The sequence below is a fragment of the Mastigoproctus giganteus genome, chromosome 12 (genome assembly GCF_048544385.1).
Source record: "Mastigoproctus giganteus isolate SK-2022 chromosome 12, ASM4854438v1, whole genome shotgun sequence".
Taxonomy (NCBI): Eukaryota; Metazoa; Arthropoda; class Arachnida; order Uropygi; family Thelyphonidae; genus Mastigoproctus; species Mastigoproctus giganteus.
In genome coordinates this window covers 14010000-14031622 of record NC_143586.1, presented here as the reverse complement: position 1 = coordinate 14031622, position 21623 = coordinate 14010000, and the positions used below count along the sequence as shown (strand labels likewise).

Here is a 21623-nt window from a genome sequence, read left to right as displayed (position 1 = left end):
TTTCGCCTGCCTAACCTCCTTTGTAACTTGGTTACAGATCAACTTGTATCTATCATAGGCTTCTGTGTCACGTGTTAATTTGTATGTATCCCATGCATTTTTCTCTCTGCCATATGTCTCATTAGTTCATCTGACATCCATTTAGGCCTAAACCGTGAACAATATTTCTTAGTTGATATGTAAAGCCTAGTAGCTTCCAAGATAAGTTCTTTGAATGCATCTCATTTTGAATTTGCTGTTGGTAACATCATGAGTTGGTCCCACTGTATAGAATTTAAATACTGTCTCAGTCCATCGTAGTCGCCGTTACGAAAGCAATAACCCTTCCCTTTACCCCTAATGGTAGTTACCGATTTGAGTAAATCCCACTTCAGCACACTGTGATCACTGCCATCTAGTGGTTCATTTATCTGCAGATTCTTGATGCATGAAGAATCACTACTGATAATGAAATCAAGAGTATTACTCCCTCTAGTTGCCTCCCGAACATGCTGATGTAGAAAACAATCATCCAATAAATCCACAAAAGCCCTGCTAGTGTGTGAGTGACCAGCCCCCAAATTGCAGTCAATATGTGGGAAATTAAAATCCTCCATTATAACTCTCTGATTTACTGGCCTACTCTATTTCCATGTACAGTTTCTTATTATACTCATCAGAGTCATTAGGCCTAAAGCACACTTCTACTCTCAATTTTGATCTCCCCATGCTTATGTCACACCAAACTGACTTGACACTGCACTGTCCACCGATGTCGACTGGCTTCACTTCCTTGGATTTTATGTGTTTCTTAACTAATAGCATAACCCCCTCATCCCTTCCTATCCTGTCTATCCTTTGTGTAGATGTTGTACTCCCCAAATTCCAGTTCTGTATTCCTTATATCTGTGTGACACCACATCTCTGATATCCCAACAATATCTGCCTTTGATGTTTTGAGCAATACCTCAAATTCATCAAATTTATTTACTAAACTCCTAGCATTGGTGTACACGCAAGTATACATGCACCTGTTTCTATTCTTAATTACCCTAACACAACCCATGTGTTTACCTGTACTGCAATGATTCCCAGCAGTCTCTGAAATAACCTGCATCTTGTTTTTCAGGCTTCTGCTCATTCCAATAGGAGCAGTGCAAGAATCTCTTTCACCTCTGCCAGCGGCTACTGTTAATCTATTAGTCTTTGTCTCCCCCCAAGCTAGCAGTTTTCCGACCCACCTAACACTGCCTCGATAGCATCAGCAAATATTCTTGCACCCTTTCTATTTAAGTGTATCCCATCGCTGTAGAAGCAGTCTCTCCTGTTAACAAGTACAGTCCAGGCTTTTGGGTTAGGTTTGTTTCATTTTAAAACCTGTTTTGGTTTTAAAATATAGAAAATCGGATCTTTGCAATGAGCAGACTATTTTGTACAGATCTGGAAAAAAAAAAAAAAAAAGAAAAAAAGTGTAGACTACTGAAGGTACTTAATTACAGTTTTTTCAGGTGTAGTAGTGATGTAGATACATTTCATGTATATGATGGGTTTATTTTAATGAAAATTTACCTTTTAATAGAGGACTCAGCAAATGCAATTACTAGGTTACCCAATGGCAATTAAAAAATCCAACCTGGTAGATTTTTTAATTTCCATGGTCTCTCTAGCTTAGAGGATTGAACTTCAAGTTCTTTGTTTTACATTCGGTATGAGCTCTGTTGTCAAATAAATCTATCTAGTTTAATCTTTTCCATTTTGTAAATATGTACAAATAAAACCTGTCCCCATTCTTGACTTCCCTGGATAGTGATTTCTCATATTCTTACTTCAACTGAATAACCTGCAAGCTCTACAATCACACCAGCCTTTTTACACTGGTAAAGTTTGACTATAGCAACAAAACTAATGTCAGTTTTTTTTTTGTTTGTTTTAGTTAAACCTACATAAACATGTTATAATTTTATAAATCTTTTATCAATATTTATTGGAAGTATAACTTGTTTGTGTTGTCAAGGCACTATTATTACAATTAATGCTTCTGACAATATTTGATTATAATTTTATAATCCTTGTATCGGTATTTATTGAAAATGGAACTTCTCTGTTATCAACTTCTATTTAATGAATTTCTTGATGTGACGAATTTTTTTGCAAAATATTGCATCTTGAAACAAAATTACATGTAAAATTAACCCCATATAGCAAAATATTAGTTTCTCTGTAATAAATTTTTTAAAAAAAATTAGCATTCATTCTAACACAAACCACTGGTAATTACCAGCCTCTTAAAGCAACGAGTCGGAGGAGCTACCTTGCCTATCACTCTATCATGCCATGGCTCAGCAACAACTGATCAGAAGGATACCATATACTAAAGGTTAACTGAGTTTTCTAATAAATTTCAGGTAAATGTGGTCATAAACTTTGCAATAAATAGAGCAAATTTGTAAATTGAAGTTTAGTTTAGTGCACGTACTGTTTCAAAGATGTCAAAGAGAAAGTGTTTACGTGTGAATGGTAAAGTCAAGATCTTTCATGAAATTGACCAGGGTTTTAAGAAAATGATATTGCCGAGAAATATACCATACTTGCAAGCAGTTGATTGATGATTTTAAAAAGAAAGAATCAATTTTAAATGCAATAAAAGAAGGAGGACCACACAAGCAAATTAAGTTGTATGTATACAAAGATGTTGATGAATCTTAGGCATGCCATAAAACTGAGGTAGTTGGCAGCCTGTGGCACGAAGAAGCCACCGAATCGAAGCAGAAATTTTCTTTGCTTTAAACCATGCATAGACAAGTTTGTTTACGTCTGACTCCAGGCATCCCAAGACTTTGATAGGTAGATCTGTCACGGGTTCATAGGCATTGTGGTCTTGTAGGAGAACAAGGGCTTTCTCTAGATAGGCCGACCAGTCCAATATGACAGTGCGACGTCCCTTGTCAGCAGGAAGCACGACATTGGTTATGTCTTTTCTTTTGGAGGAAAGAGTGGTGTGCTGTCGGTGCTTAATGTTGGAAAGGGTGGGCCATGTGCATCGGAGGACAGAGGCTGTTTTGAAGCGGATTTCGGACTATGAACCACAGCAAGGGAATAAGACTACACCCTATCTTGGAGGCAACTGTTTTGAGACTAGATAAGTGCTGGAAGCACATAACCACGCACATCTATGCAACACAATGAACACCAATCTAGTGGTTGAATAGTCAACCTCGTGCCCACGCACACCTCCTTGCGCCACAACTGTATCCTTTAAAATTTTGTCTCTAATATCTCCATTCTGTTAGTATTTGCTGACGAAGAGGCCCGTTTAGCCTCTAAAGCTACGAACCATTTGTAATTAAATGTGTATTAAAATTTTTTTTTTTTTTTTCTGGACATGCATATTTATTTATTCACTCTTTTCTATTTGTAAAATACACAGTGTCAAGAATGTTTTCTACTTTACTGCTAATACAAAATTTGTCCCTCGTTTTACTAGCCATGATATGCACTTTTCCTTATCTGATTTTGGTCTTCTATTTCAAATTAATAAATCACTCCCCTAGCTACATTAATACCATTATTTCTAATTTACTTTTGTGGACTTTTGTTTTTAATTACTATCTATTATCTGTAGTTTACTCTTTGGTTTTAATATACTTTTATTTGCCGTTTATTTTTGCTTTTTTTAATGGTTTATTATAATATGCTTGACTTACAGGATGTACAATGTACATTGTACGTCCACCTAACATTTGCTCTTATTTATCTAATGACATGCACTCACACATATACATACTTGGTATATTATTAAAAGTAGCCAGACCCCTCGGATTTGGGAAAAATGAATCATACCCATCATTCACATATCAGGAATAAGTATAAAAGAAAAGCAACTGTGTTCACACTAGAGGTAAACAGATCAGTGAAATGAAGTAGATGGTATACAGCATTATGTATAGCACTTTCAATGGAGGTGTCATTATAGGATACTGTATTAGCAATCAGTCTGTGCAACTACAATAAAACTGCAATGTCCTGGTTGATGTAATAACCAAGTGGGAAGTCATCTTGCTACTACAGCCATAAAACATTCTGGTAGGTGCAGAAATTGATGGAAACAGACTGGAGCTGTGTTGTGGAGGATGTTACAGAAGGATTGCCTCACTGAATGATGCCAACCAAGAGCTCTTTGTGGGGGGGGGGGTAAATAGGAACTGATATTTGTATAAAGGGCAATACATAGGTACAAGGCACAAACCAAACATTGCAACATTATATGTTGCAATGTTTGGTTTGTTCATTGTGTTAGCCTATCTGGTGCTGCATTGCATGCTGAGATGTTTAGTTTGTGTTGTGATGATTGGTTTTTGTGTCCCCCCCCCCTGTTTTGATTTACATGTTTGTGTTAATAATCCATTATAACTGGTCTGTAGAATGTTTGCAAGCTGTGTTGTGGAGTGATGAATCACAGTCAGATAATTTTTGAGTCTGGTGGATGCCCAGTGAACATTATTTACCAAAATGTATTGACCCAGCTATGAAGTTTGGTAGAGGTACCATCACTATCTAGAGTGGTTTGAGATTGGACTGTTCAATATTCATGGAACAGTGGCTGTATGGTTTGGGATTAGAACAGTATCTAATCCCAAACCATACAGATACCATGCAGCATATATGGCATTCAATTGAATTCTACTATTTCTATACTGTAGGAGAAGTATAGGGTTGATCCTTTTGTTTCAGTGTGACATTGCACCATATTTTATGCATAGTCTATAGTATTAATTGTCCTGCCCAGAACCTTAACCCCCATTGAACATCTGGGATGAACTTCAATACTGTCTTCTTCAAGCCTGGCCCATACGCCTGTAAATAAGTAACTGAATTGACTGCTGTTTTTTAAGGAAGAAATGTGCCAAATTGTCACCTTCCTGTTGTCAAAAATTCATTTGGAGTCTACTCAAGTCAAAGGTGAGGCAACACGTTATTAAATATTGTAACAATGAAAGCTTCATCAAAACATGCAGGTGTCCAGTTACTTCTGATAGCTTGTTTGTGTGTAGAGGAAGACAAGCACAGTATGTAGAAAAAAAGGAACTACACACTTCAGGATTTCATGAAATTGAAGATGATAAAGTGAATAAATAAAATGTTTAATTGTTAGTTTTGATTTTGCTGCTATCATTGTTCGTGCATTTTTTAAAGTATTACTAATTAAATTATGTAAGTTGGAGCAACTGTGAATAATTTTAAATTTTTACCGTAATAATTGCAGACCATTATCTTTGCTGAAACCAAGAGAAGAGTCGATGACCTGACACGTAGGATGAGGCGTGATGGGTAATTTAATATAATTTTATATAACTTTTTTAGAAGTATACTGTATGTTAATTGGGTAATTTAATTTTATATAGCTTGTTAGAAGTATACTATATGTTATCAAAATTATTTCTTGCATATATCTTTATTCACTGGATACTGGCCACGAATTTTACATCTACATAGAAAAATTATATATCATTTAAAAAATCTCAAATAGGGTCAAGTTTATGCTATTAGCTCTTTTCTGGAGGATAAATTCTGGTTAATGTCATATAATTTTATTTCATTTGAATGATATATATATGTTTTATCTAAAAGATAAATTATATATCATTCAAAAGGTTTCAAATAGCAATCCAGAATTTAGCATTTTCTGGAAAAGTTTTTGAAAATGTAGGTCATAAAGGATGAGATTTTTGCTAGCTCTGTGAAGTGAGTACCTTCATGAAATTTTGAACATTCTTAAAAATGAAAACTTTGTACTTAACTGGTATTAAATGTTATTTTAATTACATTTAATACCAGTTATTTAAATTGGAACAAATTAAAATGTTATTTTAATTTGTTCTTATTTTAACTTGGTTGCCCAGTAGTACCATGAAATTAATATCAAAAATTAAATAAGAATGTTTTTTAAAATCATTAAAAATTATAGAAAACTTTATCACTTCTTTTTTCAAGATAATACTTTCTTATGTATGTATCTGTATTGTTTTTATTCAATTACAACTTTCAGATCTAAATTATAGACGATTTACTTTTTTTTTTAAGCATCTCTCAGCCACTTATCCTATTTTTGCTTACTCTTTTAAGCAAAAATGGGATAACAGTGGCCAAGAGTTGCAATCTCGCCCACTTTTAAAATGTGTTTTTTTTTTTTTTTTTTTTTTTTTGTATTGACACCTGTTATAAATCCTATTTATCGTTTGCTTATAAACAGAGATCAGAGAAGGAAACTAATATTACAACTAAAAGATGTAATATTAGTGACATTATGTAAGGAAGCAGGCTCATAAAAGCACAAGCAAAAGAAGTGAGAGGAAACAATAAAAAAAACAAACCCTACCCACTTAATCTGTGCAAAAATCAAATGCGCTTTTTTTTTTTTTTTTTTTTTTGTTAAGAAAAATTCTTAAAACTTTCCACACTTCATTTTTTGGGGTAATATTATCTGATGTACATATTTATATCATTTGATTCAATTTCATTTGTATCACTTGATTCAGTTACAACATTCAGATCTAAATTGTAGAAAATTTCAACTTTTTAAAGAAAAAATCAGACAACATTGGCTTGACAGTTGCAGCTCCTTTATTTTTAAAATGTATTTTTATGGTGGCGTTTGTTATAAAGTCTGCTTACATTTACTTAAAAACACAGATAAGAGATGACAGCACTAGCTGGAAAATGCAATATTAGAAGAAACTTGTTTGCATTGGACTTGAATTTCTGTATGTTGTAATTTTCAGAAAATACATGTGAAAGAAGGTTGTTCCAGAAAAATGGAAGTTGAAGGGATAAACGAGGAAGAAAAGTTGATTCTCTGATTTATAATTGGAAGTAGATGGATGGTAACTGATTGCAGCATGTGTTTGGACTGGTTTGGAAGACAGAGGGGAATTATAATTTTTACTAGAAAAAGCATGTGGCAGAAATGCAATGTCTGTAACGGTTGAGACTGAGAATGAAGGAACTTTTTATCATTAGTAGTGGCAAATGATGCAAGCTTATACAGCATGAGATCAGCAAAAAAAAAAAAAAAAAATCAGCTCTCAGCTGCCCACATTGATGTGGGCAGCTGAGAGCTTGATGGGTCCCCCAATTTAACTCAAGGTATAGGCCTAAATGAATGTCAGATGAACTAATGAGACATGTGGCAGAGAAGAAAAATGCATGGGACACATATAAATTATCAGGATCAGGAAACACAGATGCCTGTGGTAGATATAAGATAGTCTGTACTCAAGTCACAAAGGGCATTAGGCAAGCAAAGGCAGATTATGAGAAATCTTTGGCAAACAATGCAAAGAATCATTAGACTTCTTTACTTATGTAAACTCTAGAAGGAAGGGGATGAATCAGATTGGTCCACTTGACATGACAGTTTTATTGTTGATGAACCTGCTGAGGCAGCTGATAAACAATGGGTATTTTGCATCTACATTCACACATGAGGAGGTCTGTTTGGAAGTGGAGACCAGAAGCTTATCAAACTCTGGCAGGGAGCTAAATGATTTTGTAATAACTGAGAGCAAAGTGGAGGAGAAATTGTTGAAATTGAACATAAGAAAGGCACCTGGGGTGGATCTGATCTATCCAGTTATATTAAAGGAAATAAGCAAACCCTTAGCCATAATTATGAAAGCTTCCTTGGACTCAGGGGAGATCCCTATGGATTGGAGATGTGAAGATGTGACCCCAGTTCACAAGGGGGATCAAAGGATGACACATATTAGAGACCTGTTAGTTTGGCTTCTGTTCCAGGGGAAATAATGGAGTCACTGGTTAAAGAAGCACTACAGGATCATCTAGACAAGATTTCAGTTATAGTTCAGATATGGCATGGGTTTGTTAAGAAGTCTTGTCTGACTAATTTGATTGGATGTTATGATGTAGTCACAAAGGAACTGGATGCAAAGAATAATTTTGATATCATATACTTGGATATACCAAATCATTAAGTTAACTTTTCTCAATTAGGTGTGGGGTTTTGTCATTTTCAGAATTGTAACTAGGATCGGCAGACGTTGAGGGGCCAGTTATAGGCTGTAGTGACTCTTGCTCTTCTTCTTCTTCCAGAATACTGATTTCTTCACAATAGGAATAGCGAGTTCCGGTGTGTGTGGCACTGGTCTTATTGCGGACAGTTGTGGTATTTTATTTTAACTCTATTTTACCTTGTAACCCCTTGTTATTTGTGAGGCACAAATAACAATCTTTGAGGTGACTTGTTTGTTCTCGCCAGATCACCGGAACAGCAAAAGGCATTTTAGAATTGTTTCCTTTAATCTATTCAGTTAGATTTATTGAAGCACGTTATACAGCACACATGTAGTGCCTGCTGTTATCCTGATCACCCACCTGACAACCAAAATAAAAATAATAAGCTTGTTTCACCTTGTCTGTGTTTGACCTACATTGCGCTTCACTGTAAATTGTCCCCAAACAGCAAAAACTGTTTTGGGAATTAACACGCACACACAGCTTTTTCACTCCATTTCACGAGTTTTCACAAGACCAAAAGGGAACTTTAAAACACCATAACTTACCACTAGATTGAAACTAACTCCAAAAATGTACATTTAAGGGCTAAAGACAGCTTGTAAACAAGTTGTCTTTCACAGAGGCACCTGGCCGTCAGAAATATAGTAGGGTCCAGATGTGCTACTGCATAATAAGGATTATAGCAATATAACTCAGAGTGGCCACTCCTCGGGACCATAAAACTAAGAGGTATTAGTATTGATATGTACCCTTAAACAGGGTACATATCAATACTAATACCTAATACAGAGGATTGATATATAAATATCAATCCTCTGTATTAGGTATTAAACAACACAGATATGTCTTTTGTTACAATAAATTTAACCAGGAAAGGTACAGAGTGCAAGGTTGGACGATTTCGTTGATTTTGAAACTATTTTACATTTTTTAAAGCGGCACATCCGTAGCCCAGGTGGGCAGGAGCAGCAGTGCGTAGCACACGCTTCTTGATTAGACCAGGGTTTGAGTCCATGACCACCAAATACGGAGGATGCGGAAAGGTCAGGGAATGACCACCGCATATCCCCGGAACAATATGGCCTTAGTTCAGCGATTTCCAAACTGGGTGCATGCCTCCTTGGGGTGGCATGGACTAGTGCAAAAGGAGGTGCGAAAAGTTTAACAGAAATGTAATTTTCATAACATAACATTAAATTTTATAACCTATTTTTTAAAGCATTTACTGCCACCTATCTCACTCTAACTTCGATATAAACATGAGATAAACATTTATTTGGAAAAAAAATATATATATTTTGCTGAAATGGATTGATGAATTATGATTGATATGTGCCGTAGCCTAGTGGTCAGGTGTGCGGGTGCATAAGTACACGTGCCTTGAGTGACCGGGGTTCTTGCCTGTGACTGCTGAATACGGTTCTGTTTCTTGTATTCTGTGTATCTTGTAAAAACTCCTCTGACCGTTTGGTCGTCCCGGAGTATAAACAGAAAATTTATTATTTATTTATTTATTATATATAGGTAGATTGCATAGTAGAGCATTAGCTGCATGGTTGAAATTATGGTAACTACAGTAAAGATTGATTTTTTTTTTTTTTTTTTTTTTGATTTTTTTTTTATTGGAAACCTGTTGTTTCAGAAATTGGATGACACCACTGGTTTGCAGTTTGCAAGTGCATAGTTTATAAAACGGCCGCTAGAACTGCTAGTCGCAGTAACCATCAAAACAATAACCTCAAATTCAAATGTCACTCGTAGCTAAAGTGTCAACAGAAGCGTTTCAGCAGTGTGTGATTGTGTTTTTTATTGTTTTTGGCGTGATTACTTACTGATAATAATCATTAGTAATTTAGAAGTTGTATTTTTTAAGAATATAAATTTAATCCTAATATTTTTAGATGAATGGATAAATTTTTGACTGGTTACAAGAGAAAATCCACTAATAATGAAGATACTGATGCTGATACAAGTAAAGGTAGTGAGAATACAAGCAACAGGGAACAAGGAGGTAGAACTCCCAAGACAAGAAAATACGATTCATTCTATTTATCATTAAGATTCAAAAGTCTTATTATAGATGGCTGTGAAAAACCAATGTGTTTGTTTTGTACAAAAGTTTTGGCTTCAGATAGTATGAGACCAGGCAAATTAAAACGGCACCATAAAACTATGCATTCTGAATATGTTGGTAAGCCATAGAATTTTTTCAAAGAAAATTAGACGAGTTTAATAAACAAAAGCAAACGTTCAAAAAATAGTTTCTGTTCCATCAAATGCATTGCTAGCATCGTACCAAGTTTCTTACAGAATCGCGAAATGTAAAAAAACACACACAATAGGAGAAACTAGTTTTGCCAGCAGCTATTGATATGGTTAAAATAATGTTTGGCGAATCATATGCAAAACAGTTGCGACAAATACTGCTTGCTGATAATGGTAGAAGAATCGATGATATATCTGAAGATCTTTGCGATCAGTTAGTTTCTCGATTGCGTACTTTGAAATTTGCCATACAAGTAGATGAGGCAACTGATGTAGCTAAAGATGCTCATTTAATTGCATATGTTCGATATGTTGCAGAAACTAATATAATGGAAGATATATTATTTTGCAATGCCATTCCTGGAAAGGCCACATCCAATGAAATTTTTAATATAATTGACACTTTTTTTTTTTATGAGAACGACAAAGTGGAATAATTGCATTGGACTCTGACTGTGCTCCATCAGTACAATGTCAGGACACAAGGCAGGTTTTCAAGCATTAGTTAAAAAGAAAGCACCCGAGGTTATCTGAATGCAATGCATGCTTCACAGAGCAGCTCTTGTGTCAAAAAATATGAGCGAGGAACAACAGCATTTTTACAAAAGTTACGAAAGTTATAAACTACATAAAAACAGTCCTTTAAAAGTTAGGTTGTTTGCAAAGCTGTGCGAAGATATGGAAGCTAATTATACCTCACTTATATACTATTGTGAAGTGCATTGGCTATCTTGTGCAAAAGTGATTCAAAGGGTGTTTGAACTCAAAGAAGAGATTGCAATTTTTCTTGATGAAAATCATAATAAGAGGCAAATTTGTTTAGGAATGATAACTTTATTGTTAAACTTGCTTATTTGGTTGAAATTTTTGGAAAATTGATGAGTGTTTTGAATAAATCAATGCAAAGACCACAAATGCATTCACTGATTCAAAAAGACAAACTGAAAGCATTCATAAAAAATTGGAGCTATGGAAATCAAATTTACAAAAAAACGAGTTTGACATGTTTCCACTTTTAAATGATTTCTGCGCCAGAGTTAATATTGAAGCAAACAAAAATCTATTTACTGAACACTTGGATGGTTTGCTAATGCACTTTTCACATTATTTCGAAGATCTTGATTTTACAAAGTTCGCGTGGATATAGAATCCATTTGTTGATGAACAAGATGATGAATTTGGATTGACAACTATTGAAAAGGAAAAATTGATAGAATTATCATGTGATACTTCATTGAAACAAAAATTTCAGAGTGAAACCCTAGTGCAATATTGGTTGAATCGAAGTGAAGAATATAATACTTTGTCAAGCAAAGCAGTGCAAGTACTGCTGCCATTCGTAACATCATATTTATGCAAAGCGGGATTTTCTGCATTAGCTGCAATTAAATCCAAATATTGAGCCCGTTTAGTAGTAGAAAAAGAGCTACGAGTAGCACTCTCCTCAATGACACCTAGATTTGATAAACTTTGTACCAATAAACAAGCACATCCATAGCATTAAAAACAAATTAATTTAAAAATGAATATACATATAGTAAAACCTTGTTATTATTATTCTGTCAGTTATGTTTTTTTCATTTTTTGTATTAATAGATTTTTTACCATTTAAAAATGTGTGTATTATTTTATGAAATAAAGGGGGGAGGTACCAAGATTAGATTTTTTTTAAAAGGGGGCATAGTAACAAAGTTTGGAAACCCCAGGGAAACCCCACTGCCTTAGTTGCTAATGCTCCTAAAAACCAAATAACAAACAAACATTTTTTTAAACCGTTTTTGCATTTTCTAAAAAATGTGACATGATAGAAACTTTTTACTGTCATATTCATAATCAGCACATACAAATTAACAAAAAATGCTTACTTTCACCCATGTTAGCAAAACCTTGTTGGCCAGTGCAATTAATTAGTCTCATTTGCAAATTTTGACAACATGCATTCTGTTCCTTTCTCAGTGCTTGCAGCAGATGTTACTAAAGCTTTACTTCCTTTCATCTCTTTGCTATTTTAATATTAATACTATTTGTCATTTGCGTTTAAGCTAGTGATTCTTTTGACAGCCTAGTTGTATTTAGTTGTGTTTAGGTGTGGAGAAATTGTTTGTCTGTCTAACATTGCTACATTGATGCATTTCTTTTTTTGTGATACTCCTTCTCTTTCCCTTAGGGAGAGAGAAGTCAACCTGGTGTTACTGCCGGCATCTGTAGTTTCTAAGAACACCACTTCAGCCATTGGCAGTGTAGTTAGAATAAAATTAAACATCTGCCCGCCACATATCCTCAGATATATTATGGATTGGAGCTTAGTAATTAGAATCTTCCCCCCCCCCCCATCTCTCTCTCTCTCTCTCTCTCTCACATTTTATTGCCTACCAAGCAGCAATTTATTTATTTAAATTGAATCTGACAGTAGAAGAATTAATCTTTTTTAAATTTAACTTTTATCTTTTTTTAAAATGTGTATAAATACATATGTCTTTATAGATCTTAAATATATAAAAAGGTACTAATACTTTATAAATATTGAATTTATTTTTATTTTCAGTTGGCCAGCTATGTGCATTCATGGTGATAAATCACAGCCTGAAAGAGATTGGGTGTTGAATGGTAAATTTTTATATTTTTCAAGATTTTTAGTAGCATACATGTAGTTAAAAGAAAATTTTGCACTAAGAAAATCTAAATTTCTGAGCAGGAACTGTTTTTAAATTGCTTAGAAAGGAGGAGGGAAAAATTGCATAAAGATTTGAAATTCAAAGAACCTAAACACATTCTTAATGTAGTGGCTTCTTAATGTCAGCAGCTTTCTTGATAAATATTGATAGGGCAAAACAGTGACTTATGGTTTTCATTTTTATTAGTATTAGTAGTGGCAAATCATGCAAAGAAACAGGCTTATATAGCATCAGTCACAAAAAAAAAAAAAAAAAAAATCCCACATCCTGTCCATTCCTTCTAATAATTCGATACTTTCTTCTTAAATTTATTCAAATTATCCACTGCTACACCAGTAATCAACCTTCCTCATCTTAAATATATACCCTCTTCGTGCATGTTATCTGAGCAAGAAGAAGGATGCCATCACCATTTAGTTTACTCAATCCATTAAAAGCCTTAAACTACTACAGTCAGATCTTGCAGGCACCTCGTTTTCAGATGCTGCAGTAAGTAGAATTGAAGCTAGCTTTTTGTTCTGCTTACTAATCTCTTTGTTCTTCTCTGCATGCATTTTAATAAATCCACAGCCATCCTAAAATTGAGGGTTCCAAAACATTATTCTGTAATTCCTTACTGTGTAATGGCTGCTGGCAGAATTGGGGAGGGGTTTCTTCTAACCACTAACAAAATCGTTTAGATGAATGTGAGTTTCTTCAGGCATTCATAGATTGTGAAGAAAGTCTTCATCACAATCCATTATCTTTTCTTGAGAAAAAAAAATTTGGGTAGGAGATCACAAGGTTTTAATTCTTGCAGGAGCTGTGTCCCTTGTAAGGATGGAAAGTCCTGATGCAGTTCCATCATACACTCCATTCAGATGAGTTCACTGACAATGCAGTGATGTTGCAGCTGCAACATTTTCTGGTGTATGGGAGTTTCTTATTCTGCTGGTAGCGTGTTTTTTTTTTTTTTTTTTTTTTTTTGAGAGCAGAACCAGTTTCTTTAAAATCAAATTCCCTATATGAGGAAAGACTTCAAATAAGTGCGTTATATAGACCTTGGTAACTAGCCACCTTAGGGGAGACTTAATTGAGGCATATAAAGCTCTGAGAGGAGAAAGTAAAACAAATGAGGGTAAAATTTTCACTATTATAAATTATTCCAGAATTAGTCACCAAAAATTTAAATTGCAGAGGAATTAGTTTTGACTGGATTGCGGGAAGTTTTCTTTTTAGCCAGCAAGTTGTAAATTGCTGGAATTAGATGCTTCTGTTAGTGGTTGCTGATACCGATGTAGGTATAATAAGCCTAATATCTTCATTTGCAGATGATACAAAGGTTAGGGGCGGTTTAAAGTTATGCTGCTGCAACAAGAGGCCTCTGTAGCCGAGTGGTCAGGAGTGAGGGTGCAGTAGCACACGCTCTTTGAGTACACCAGGATTTAAGCCTCTGACTGCTGAATATGGTCATTCTACCAACCTGCACTGGACCAGCGTGGCAGGTTATGGTCCGTTTCCCCTCAATATGAATCGTTGAGGAGGCTTCCATCCTGCCATGGATTGATAATTGCTGCAGTTTAAATATACCTTACTGCACCAAGATCCAGATAAATTAGACAGACAGGCTGAGAATTGGCACTTGAAGTTTAACATTAATAAACACAAATTACAGTAAGTAATTTGTGTTTATCCGCCCTGCAGATATGGGGGAACGTATCCCCCATATCTGCAGGGCGGATACGTTCCAAGACCTTCCATGGATGGCTGAAACAGCGGATATAAGTAAACACCTGCCGATCCCATAATAACGTGATTTTCTTGTACATACATACATATAATAAAATTTAATTGATAAATTAAACACACAGTAAGACATTGCCATCATTAAATATATAATAATAAAGTACAACAGACTCTAGATTAACTGGGACACTTCGAGACTTCAAATAAAAAAAAATTTTTTAAATCAACCAGAAATCATAAAATTCAAGTAATAACTAGAATAGGTATAAACAGATATTTTGCAAGTCGTAAATAAGTGACAAGAACCAGTGTTATAAGTCATCATTGGGAGATTTAGAGTACCTATTATCTTGCAACTTCACACTACCGCTCAAAACAAAAAAAAAAAAAAAGACCAAATGTTTGATTTAGTGCATCGTGTCGATTGTTGTGTTCTGTTGCACCGCAAAAGGACAAATTTTGTTTCATTATTTGTCAGGGATGTTGGATTTTTTTTTTTTTATATATATATATGTAGTAACTTTTTTATTTTTTTAATTTAGAAATTGTAAAAATGATGGGCTTTGAAAACAGTGCATCTGTTAAATCTCTCAAGAACCATTATAATGTTGGTGACCAAACCATATGCAACATTGTAAAAAATAAAGGGAAGCTATTCAATTTAAAATTGACATCATAAAAAAATAAAGGAAAGCATCGTATTGGACACACGAGTAGTACGTGTTATTTATTTATTTTTTTTCCATGGTTAACTCCCAATGTAAAACTTTATCTTAAACAAGCAGGACTTCGTAAATTCATATTGCAGCATTGTCTTCAACCAATGGCTAGTTAATTATTGAAATATTCTTCCATCTGCTTTGTTGAAATTGAAGTCAGAACTGTTTGACTAAATATAAGTAAATTATAAAAGCCATAGAAATTGAAAGTTTGTCTGGTATTTCTGATGTTTTTTTATTATTTACTGTGCTAAAACAATTTTGCATTTCAAAAACTAAGAAAAGGATTTTCGAGTTTATAGATCAAGAAAAATATAACATACCCACCAAACCAGACCAGGTAGTGTAATCGTCATTCTCACTATTCTGTCACCTAGTAAATGGAGGGAGTCCACATAATGTGTGCATGGGGCATTGTCAGAACTATTTAATGTCATGGAGCTGGGTATATTGTTGCTTTTTCTATCGTCATATCCAAAAATTCAATTGTTACATACAGAATCCCCCCCCCACCAAGTTTTACTCAATTTGTTGAATGCGTCATGAATAGTATAACTAATAGAACAAACTTATCTCTGAAAAGATCTAAACGTTGCAAAAACTGAATTAATTCCACAAAATGTAAAATATTTCCAAAATTATGGTCTCGATTTTAATTTCAAGTCCATTTGCAGTTTGCCAAGCCCCACTTTTCTGACAGAATCCCAATTATCAGTTGTCCTACTTATTCGCTCTATGATTCCTTTCACTTCAAAGGCAGGGCCTAACTTGAGGATATGTGGGCCCTAGGCAAAAGGTATTTTGTGGCCGCAGTAAATATGTTTATAATGAAATGTCCTACTTTAATAGTAAAAAAATAGGGCATAGGTCTCTCGTAAAATTAGGATTACACAGTCAATATAAAAAGGTAAAGCAAATCAATCTACATATATTTCTAAGGAGATATATGCAGATTTATTCTTTCGGATTTGTATATATTTCCTTAGAAATATATATAAATCCGAACATATCTGTGACACGTGCATTTTGATTAGAAGCTACATTACGATTTGAAAGTATGTTTCTAATACTCATCATTACACTACTAAATATCACCAATTTTGCTTGTTTACATTGCCATTTACAGGCCCAGGGAACTTGCCTAGGCCTAAGGTAGGCCCTATTCAAAGGTGGTACTTGTGTATACATCTGCTCTGATATTTCCTCTTGAAAGACTCAACTAATTTGAAATCTTCTCTTTTCAAACTTCTCTGGCTTGAAATCTCTCTCTCTACTCCATTTTGCCAAATTCATCTGTTGCCTGTATCCTTCTCCCAACTCTGCTAATCACTAGGAACTCTGACTTCCTTTCTTTGAAATTTGATTTTCTCCAGTCAAACTTTCCTAACAGCGAGGTCATTTTCCTTGTCAGTTTTAGTAGATGGCTCTTTGCCTTCTCACTTTTCCATTTTGTGCTGCGGTTTTCCCAAGGTTCAGTTCTTTTTCCTACTCTTCCTCTTGTATGTTAATGACTTTCTTCTCCTGGATGGAAAACTCCAGCTAGTTGAGATGTTGACTTTTGCAACTACTAATGACCTTTCACAGATTATTCAGTTACCCCTAGAATACCTGACAACATGAACAATGATCACGATCTTTTTCTCATAATCCTTCAAAGTATGCAGTCAAGGTGAGTGGTCGCATAGGCACCTGAGGTCACAACTTTGTGGCGATCTCTTCTCCAGTGGAGCCCCCCCCTCTCTCTCTCTCTCGTTCTCTCGTTCTCTCTCTCTCTCTCTCTCTCTCTCTCTCTCTCTCTCTCTCTCTCTCTCGGCCCTTCTTAGCCCCTGTTGTTTGGCATTAAAGAATGCAAATTGGAATGATCTGTGGGATTTCTATTCTTTTCCTTGGTTCGATTACTGTTTTAAATCTTCTGACATCATTGTTTGTTCAGATCATGTCAATGAAATTATTCTTGTGGGATCAAATCCTTATTCCACACCCCCCACCTTAAAATCTTGTCCTTTATCTAAGCCTTGGTTTTCCAATAAATGTGCTACAGTGGTTCAAAATTAGAACGTTGCATATTTGAATTGGCTTGTGTCCAAGTCTCCAGGTTCATTTATGTATACACTAAATCTCACAACAATTATAATGCAGTTATGAATCAATCCAGAATAGATTTTGATCAGGCTAAAAGTAGAAAACTTGCTCCTTGTTGAAACAGTAGTCACGTATTCTGGTTTCTTGCCAAAGCTATTAGCGGCAATTTTTTTATCCATCTATTCACCCAAAACTGATGTTTCTATTGCCTCCTTAGCTAAAGATAAAGCTGATTTACTAGTGGGTTCTTCTCTCTCTCGCTCTCTCTCTCTCTCTCTCTCTCTCTCTCTTTGTCTCCACATTGTCTGTAGGAACAACCTTCTACCGTTCCTAGTTCACTTTACACTGTCTCCTGCCTGTGATATTCAGTTATAAGGATAATTTGCCAATATGGATTCTGTCAGTTTCGAGCCACCGGTGTTATATTGTCTTATGTTACCCATCTCTGGACAGATTAATTGGGAAAGTTTCAAGGTAGATTTTCTCAACATTTCTAAGGCATTTGATCATGTTTGACATACAGGCCTTCTAAACAAGCTCCCATCTAATGTATTACTGACTGTTTTTTGTTACAATTGGTTATCCGAATTTCTCTTTGACTGCTCTCTGCAGGTAGATGGTTCTTTGTGTTCTCACTTCTCCATTTTGTTCTGAGGTTTTCCCCAAGATTCAGTTCTTTTTCCTACTCTTCTTCTTGTGATGACTTTCTTCTCCTGAATGGAGATCATATCCGTAGTTTTGCTGTTGATAGCACCTTCCAGTTTCAGAAACCATATCCTCTACAAAACAGCTCCAAATTCTCAAATATCCACTGCCAATTTCTTAAACATTGATCTTCAGGTAATTCTGAAATAGGGTAATGATAACTTAATTTCAATTCTTCTAAAACACAGTCCTGTTTTTATATTTGGCAAAAAAAAAAAAAAAAAAAAAAAATCTGCCTTTTCTGTGCTCACCTTTGGTGGAAGACAAGAACCAGGACTCAGATTCTTGGACAGTGGATTATCTTGACTTATAAGCTTGCTGCGCGGGCGCACGCACACGCACACACACACACACACACACACACACTGTTCAAATCTTGGATCCACTCTACTATGTAATATTTTTGCCATATTTGTATTCAAATGTGGCAAATTCTCCATTCAAAAGAGGGTAATCAGATTAATTAATGATCCATCTCCTACATGGTTTCTCCATTGCCTGTCTTCTCAGATGTTTCTGGTCCATGCCTTTTCTATAGATACTTCTGTAGTCACTGTTCTTCTGAATTGGCATCTCTGATTTCCCCCACCAGACCAGTCCAAATACTTGCTGCAACCAATCATCCATTTACTGTTAAACTTCAGACTCCCAGAGCCAACTTTTCTCATTCCTCATTTATACCTTCAACTTCTGTTTTTCTGAAGGAAGAGGAATGCAGAAGGGATATTTAGAGTAATGATAGCCAAGGAGTTAGGGAACACGATAAAAGTGTAGATGCTAATTTATGTGTGAACACAATAATGACACAATGATGCTTACAGTGGGCAGATCAGTGTGAGGTACATCCACCATGGTTGCGAATACACTGAACAAAATTGCTTGGCATTAAGTTGTACAGATGTCAAATAGAATCCTGCAGTATTTCTCAGCAAGCCCCATAATGCACAATGGGGAGAAATCCGGAGACTTGGCTGAATGTCTGTCTACACAATGAAGACACTCAGAGGGAACCCGTGCAGTATGCATTCGGGTGTATTCCTGCTGGAAAATAGTTTCTGCCGCCCCAGTAAGGAAGTGGAGAGAAATGGGTTCCACAATATCAACGACATAACAGCAGTCAGATTGCCATTGACAAACACTGATGATGACAAAATATCAAAACTGATTGCTCCCCACACCATAACACCATCAAACTGTGAAGTATGGCATTCAACATTGTCTGTAGGATCATTGTGTTCACCAAGTCCTGTATTCATATAGTAGATGATATCCATAATATCCTTTATGACATGAGGTCTAGGTCTTCTTGCCTTCCCAACTACAGCAGGTCTCAGGCAGTGTAATTCATCTGCACTTCTTTTAAGTAGAGCTGAAATGTGTTCTGTACTTATCTTATGCCCTGTGGGTAGATTTTTCATGAGCATGGGTCTGAGAGTCTCAGTTAGTGCTCAATTAAATAGGCCTGTTTCATCAGCATTCTATGCTTGTGATAAAATCAGTTCCTGCTCTTCCAGCAGTTCATTCAGAAATTTTCTGAATGGCTTAACACGACTCGTCACTGCATTCAACAATTCCCCACAAATCCTTTTATTGCGACACATGTATGCAGCAGTCACCAACCCTAAGCAGAATTCATCAGTAAAGACAACTTGATGTCATTCTCTATTCCAGATAGACCATGCAAAACACCATTCCAGGTGCTGACTCTGGGGAGTGATCAGGGATAATCTATGCAATGGCTGATATGCACAGGGCTCTCTTTTGCCAGCCAGTGTGCAATGGTTTTGCAAGTGGTGGGGGTGCCTCCGTAGGCAGGTGGGCAGGAGCAGCAGTGCATAGCAAATGCTTCTTGATTAGACCGGGGTTCGAGCCCGTGACCACCAAATACGGAGGATGCGGAAAGGTCAAGGAATGACCACCGCATATCCCCGGAGCAATATGGCCTTAGTTGCTAATGCTCCTAAAAACCAAAATAACAGCAAGTGGTGGGATAACAGCCAGCTGACGTTATAGCTTGTTGGATGGTAGCTAGCATAGTTGTAGGTGCAGTGTAAACATATTGAGGGATAAAACAATCCTCCTATTCTGTAATCCCCTGTCATGCTCCATTACCTGTTTGATGAGACGTCATACCTTCCCACAGCCACTGTTGCCAACATCTGTGCACTTTGGTATTGTCATGGCCCACACATTCCACACATGAGAAAGCAAACATCCAGCCTCTTAAAGGCCAATAATCGGCCCTCTGTTGAAGTCAATGAGTTGCTGATATCAGCGTCAAAGGTAATGTCTTGGCATTCTGAAGTCAGGTTCTACAAGAGACGCCTGCTAACTGCATTACACAATTTGCTTTGAACTCCACAATCTCTACATTTGTTTTTATATCAGCTGAAGCCCCAGCCGAATTGGTCTCTTATTTTAATCATTTTTATATCTCAAGCGCAATTCATCCTCATGTTGATTTACATCCACTTCCAATCATGCATATTATTATGCAAGAAAGATATTTGTTGACATTGGACTTCAACTTCTGTAGACTGTAATTTTCAGGAAATACATATGAAGATTGTTGTTATTTGGTTTTTAGGAGCATTAGCAACTAAGGCCATATTGCTCCGGGGATATGTGGTCGTCATTCCCTGACCTTTCCGCATCCTCCGTATTTGGTGGTTACGGGCTCGAACCCCGGTCTAATCAAGAAGTGTGTGCTACGCACTGCTGCTCCTGCCCACCTGGCTGTGGAGGCGCCACGTATGAAGGAAGGTTGTTCCAGAAAAACGGCAGTTGAATGAATAAACGAGCAAGATGAAAAGTTGGTTCTGTGAGTTTGAAGTTGGACAGTAAATGGATGTTGGCTGGTAAGGGCACGTGTTCAGACTGTTTTGAAAGAGAGAGTGGGATTTATAGAAGCCAATTCAGAAGAACAATGTCCATGGAAGTATCTGCAGAAAAGGCATGCATCAGAAACAGTACGTCTATGGAACAGCGAGTGGAGAGACTCTGTTAGAGATGAATCATTAATTAACCTAACTGCCATTTTCTGAATGGAATCAAGAGGTTTTGGGGGCACTACCCCAGATGTGGGAACAATATTCCATGGTAGGGCGGATTTGCAATTTGTACAGAGTGAACAGCTGTTTGGAAGAAAAGTAACGCCGAGAAGAAAAGAGAAAATCAAATTTTTTAGATGCAGAGGAAGCAATATTTGTAATGTGCTTGTGCCAAGAGAGATTAGAAGTCAGAGTAATTCCCAAAAGATATATATCAACTTGCCTGGAAATCGGAGTGGCACCAAAGATAAGCAGAAGAATCCTTTTTGCGAGATATAAGACAAGACTGAGTTTTAGAAGGATTGAAATCGACTAAGTTGTGTTTGCCCCACTGGAGAATTACCTGGAGATCGGCATTTAAGGAATTGGTAGCAGATTTTCAAAAAGTT

At 36.0% G+C, this 21623-nt stretch overlaps 1 protein-coding gene across 2 annotated transcripts in view; it reads left to right on the top strand.

The window, feature by feature from the left end:
• LOC150076718 (putative ATP-dependent RNA helicase DDX17) overlaps positions 1-21623 on the top strand; it is a 244366-nt gene that overhangs the window by 144386 nt on the left and 78357 nt on the right. For both annotated transcript variants that reach the window (XM_090385598.1, XM_090385599.1), the window contains exons 10-11: positions 5243-5307; positions 12824-12885. In XM_090385598.1, coding sequence (XP_090241724.1) covers positions 5243-5307; positions 12824-12885 — 127 coding nt within the window. The remainder of the gene's footprint in view (positions 1-5242; positions 5308-12823; positions 12886-21623) is intronic.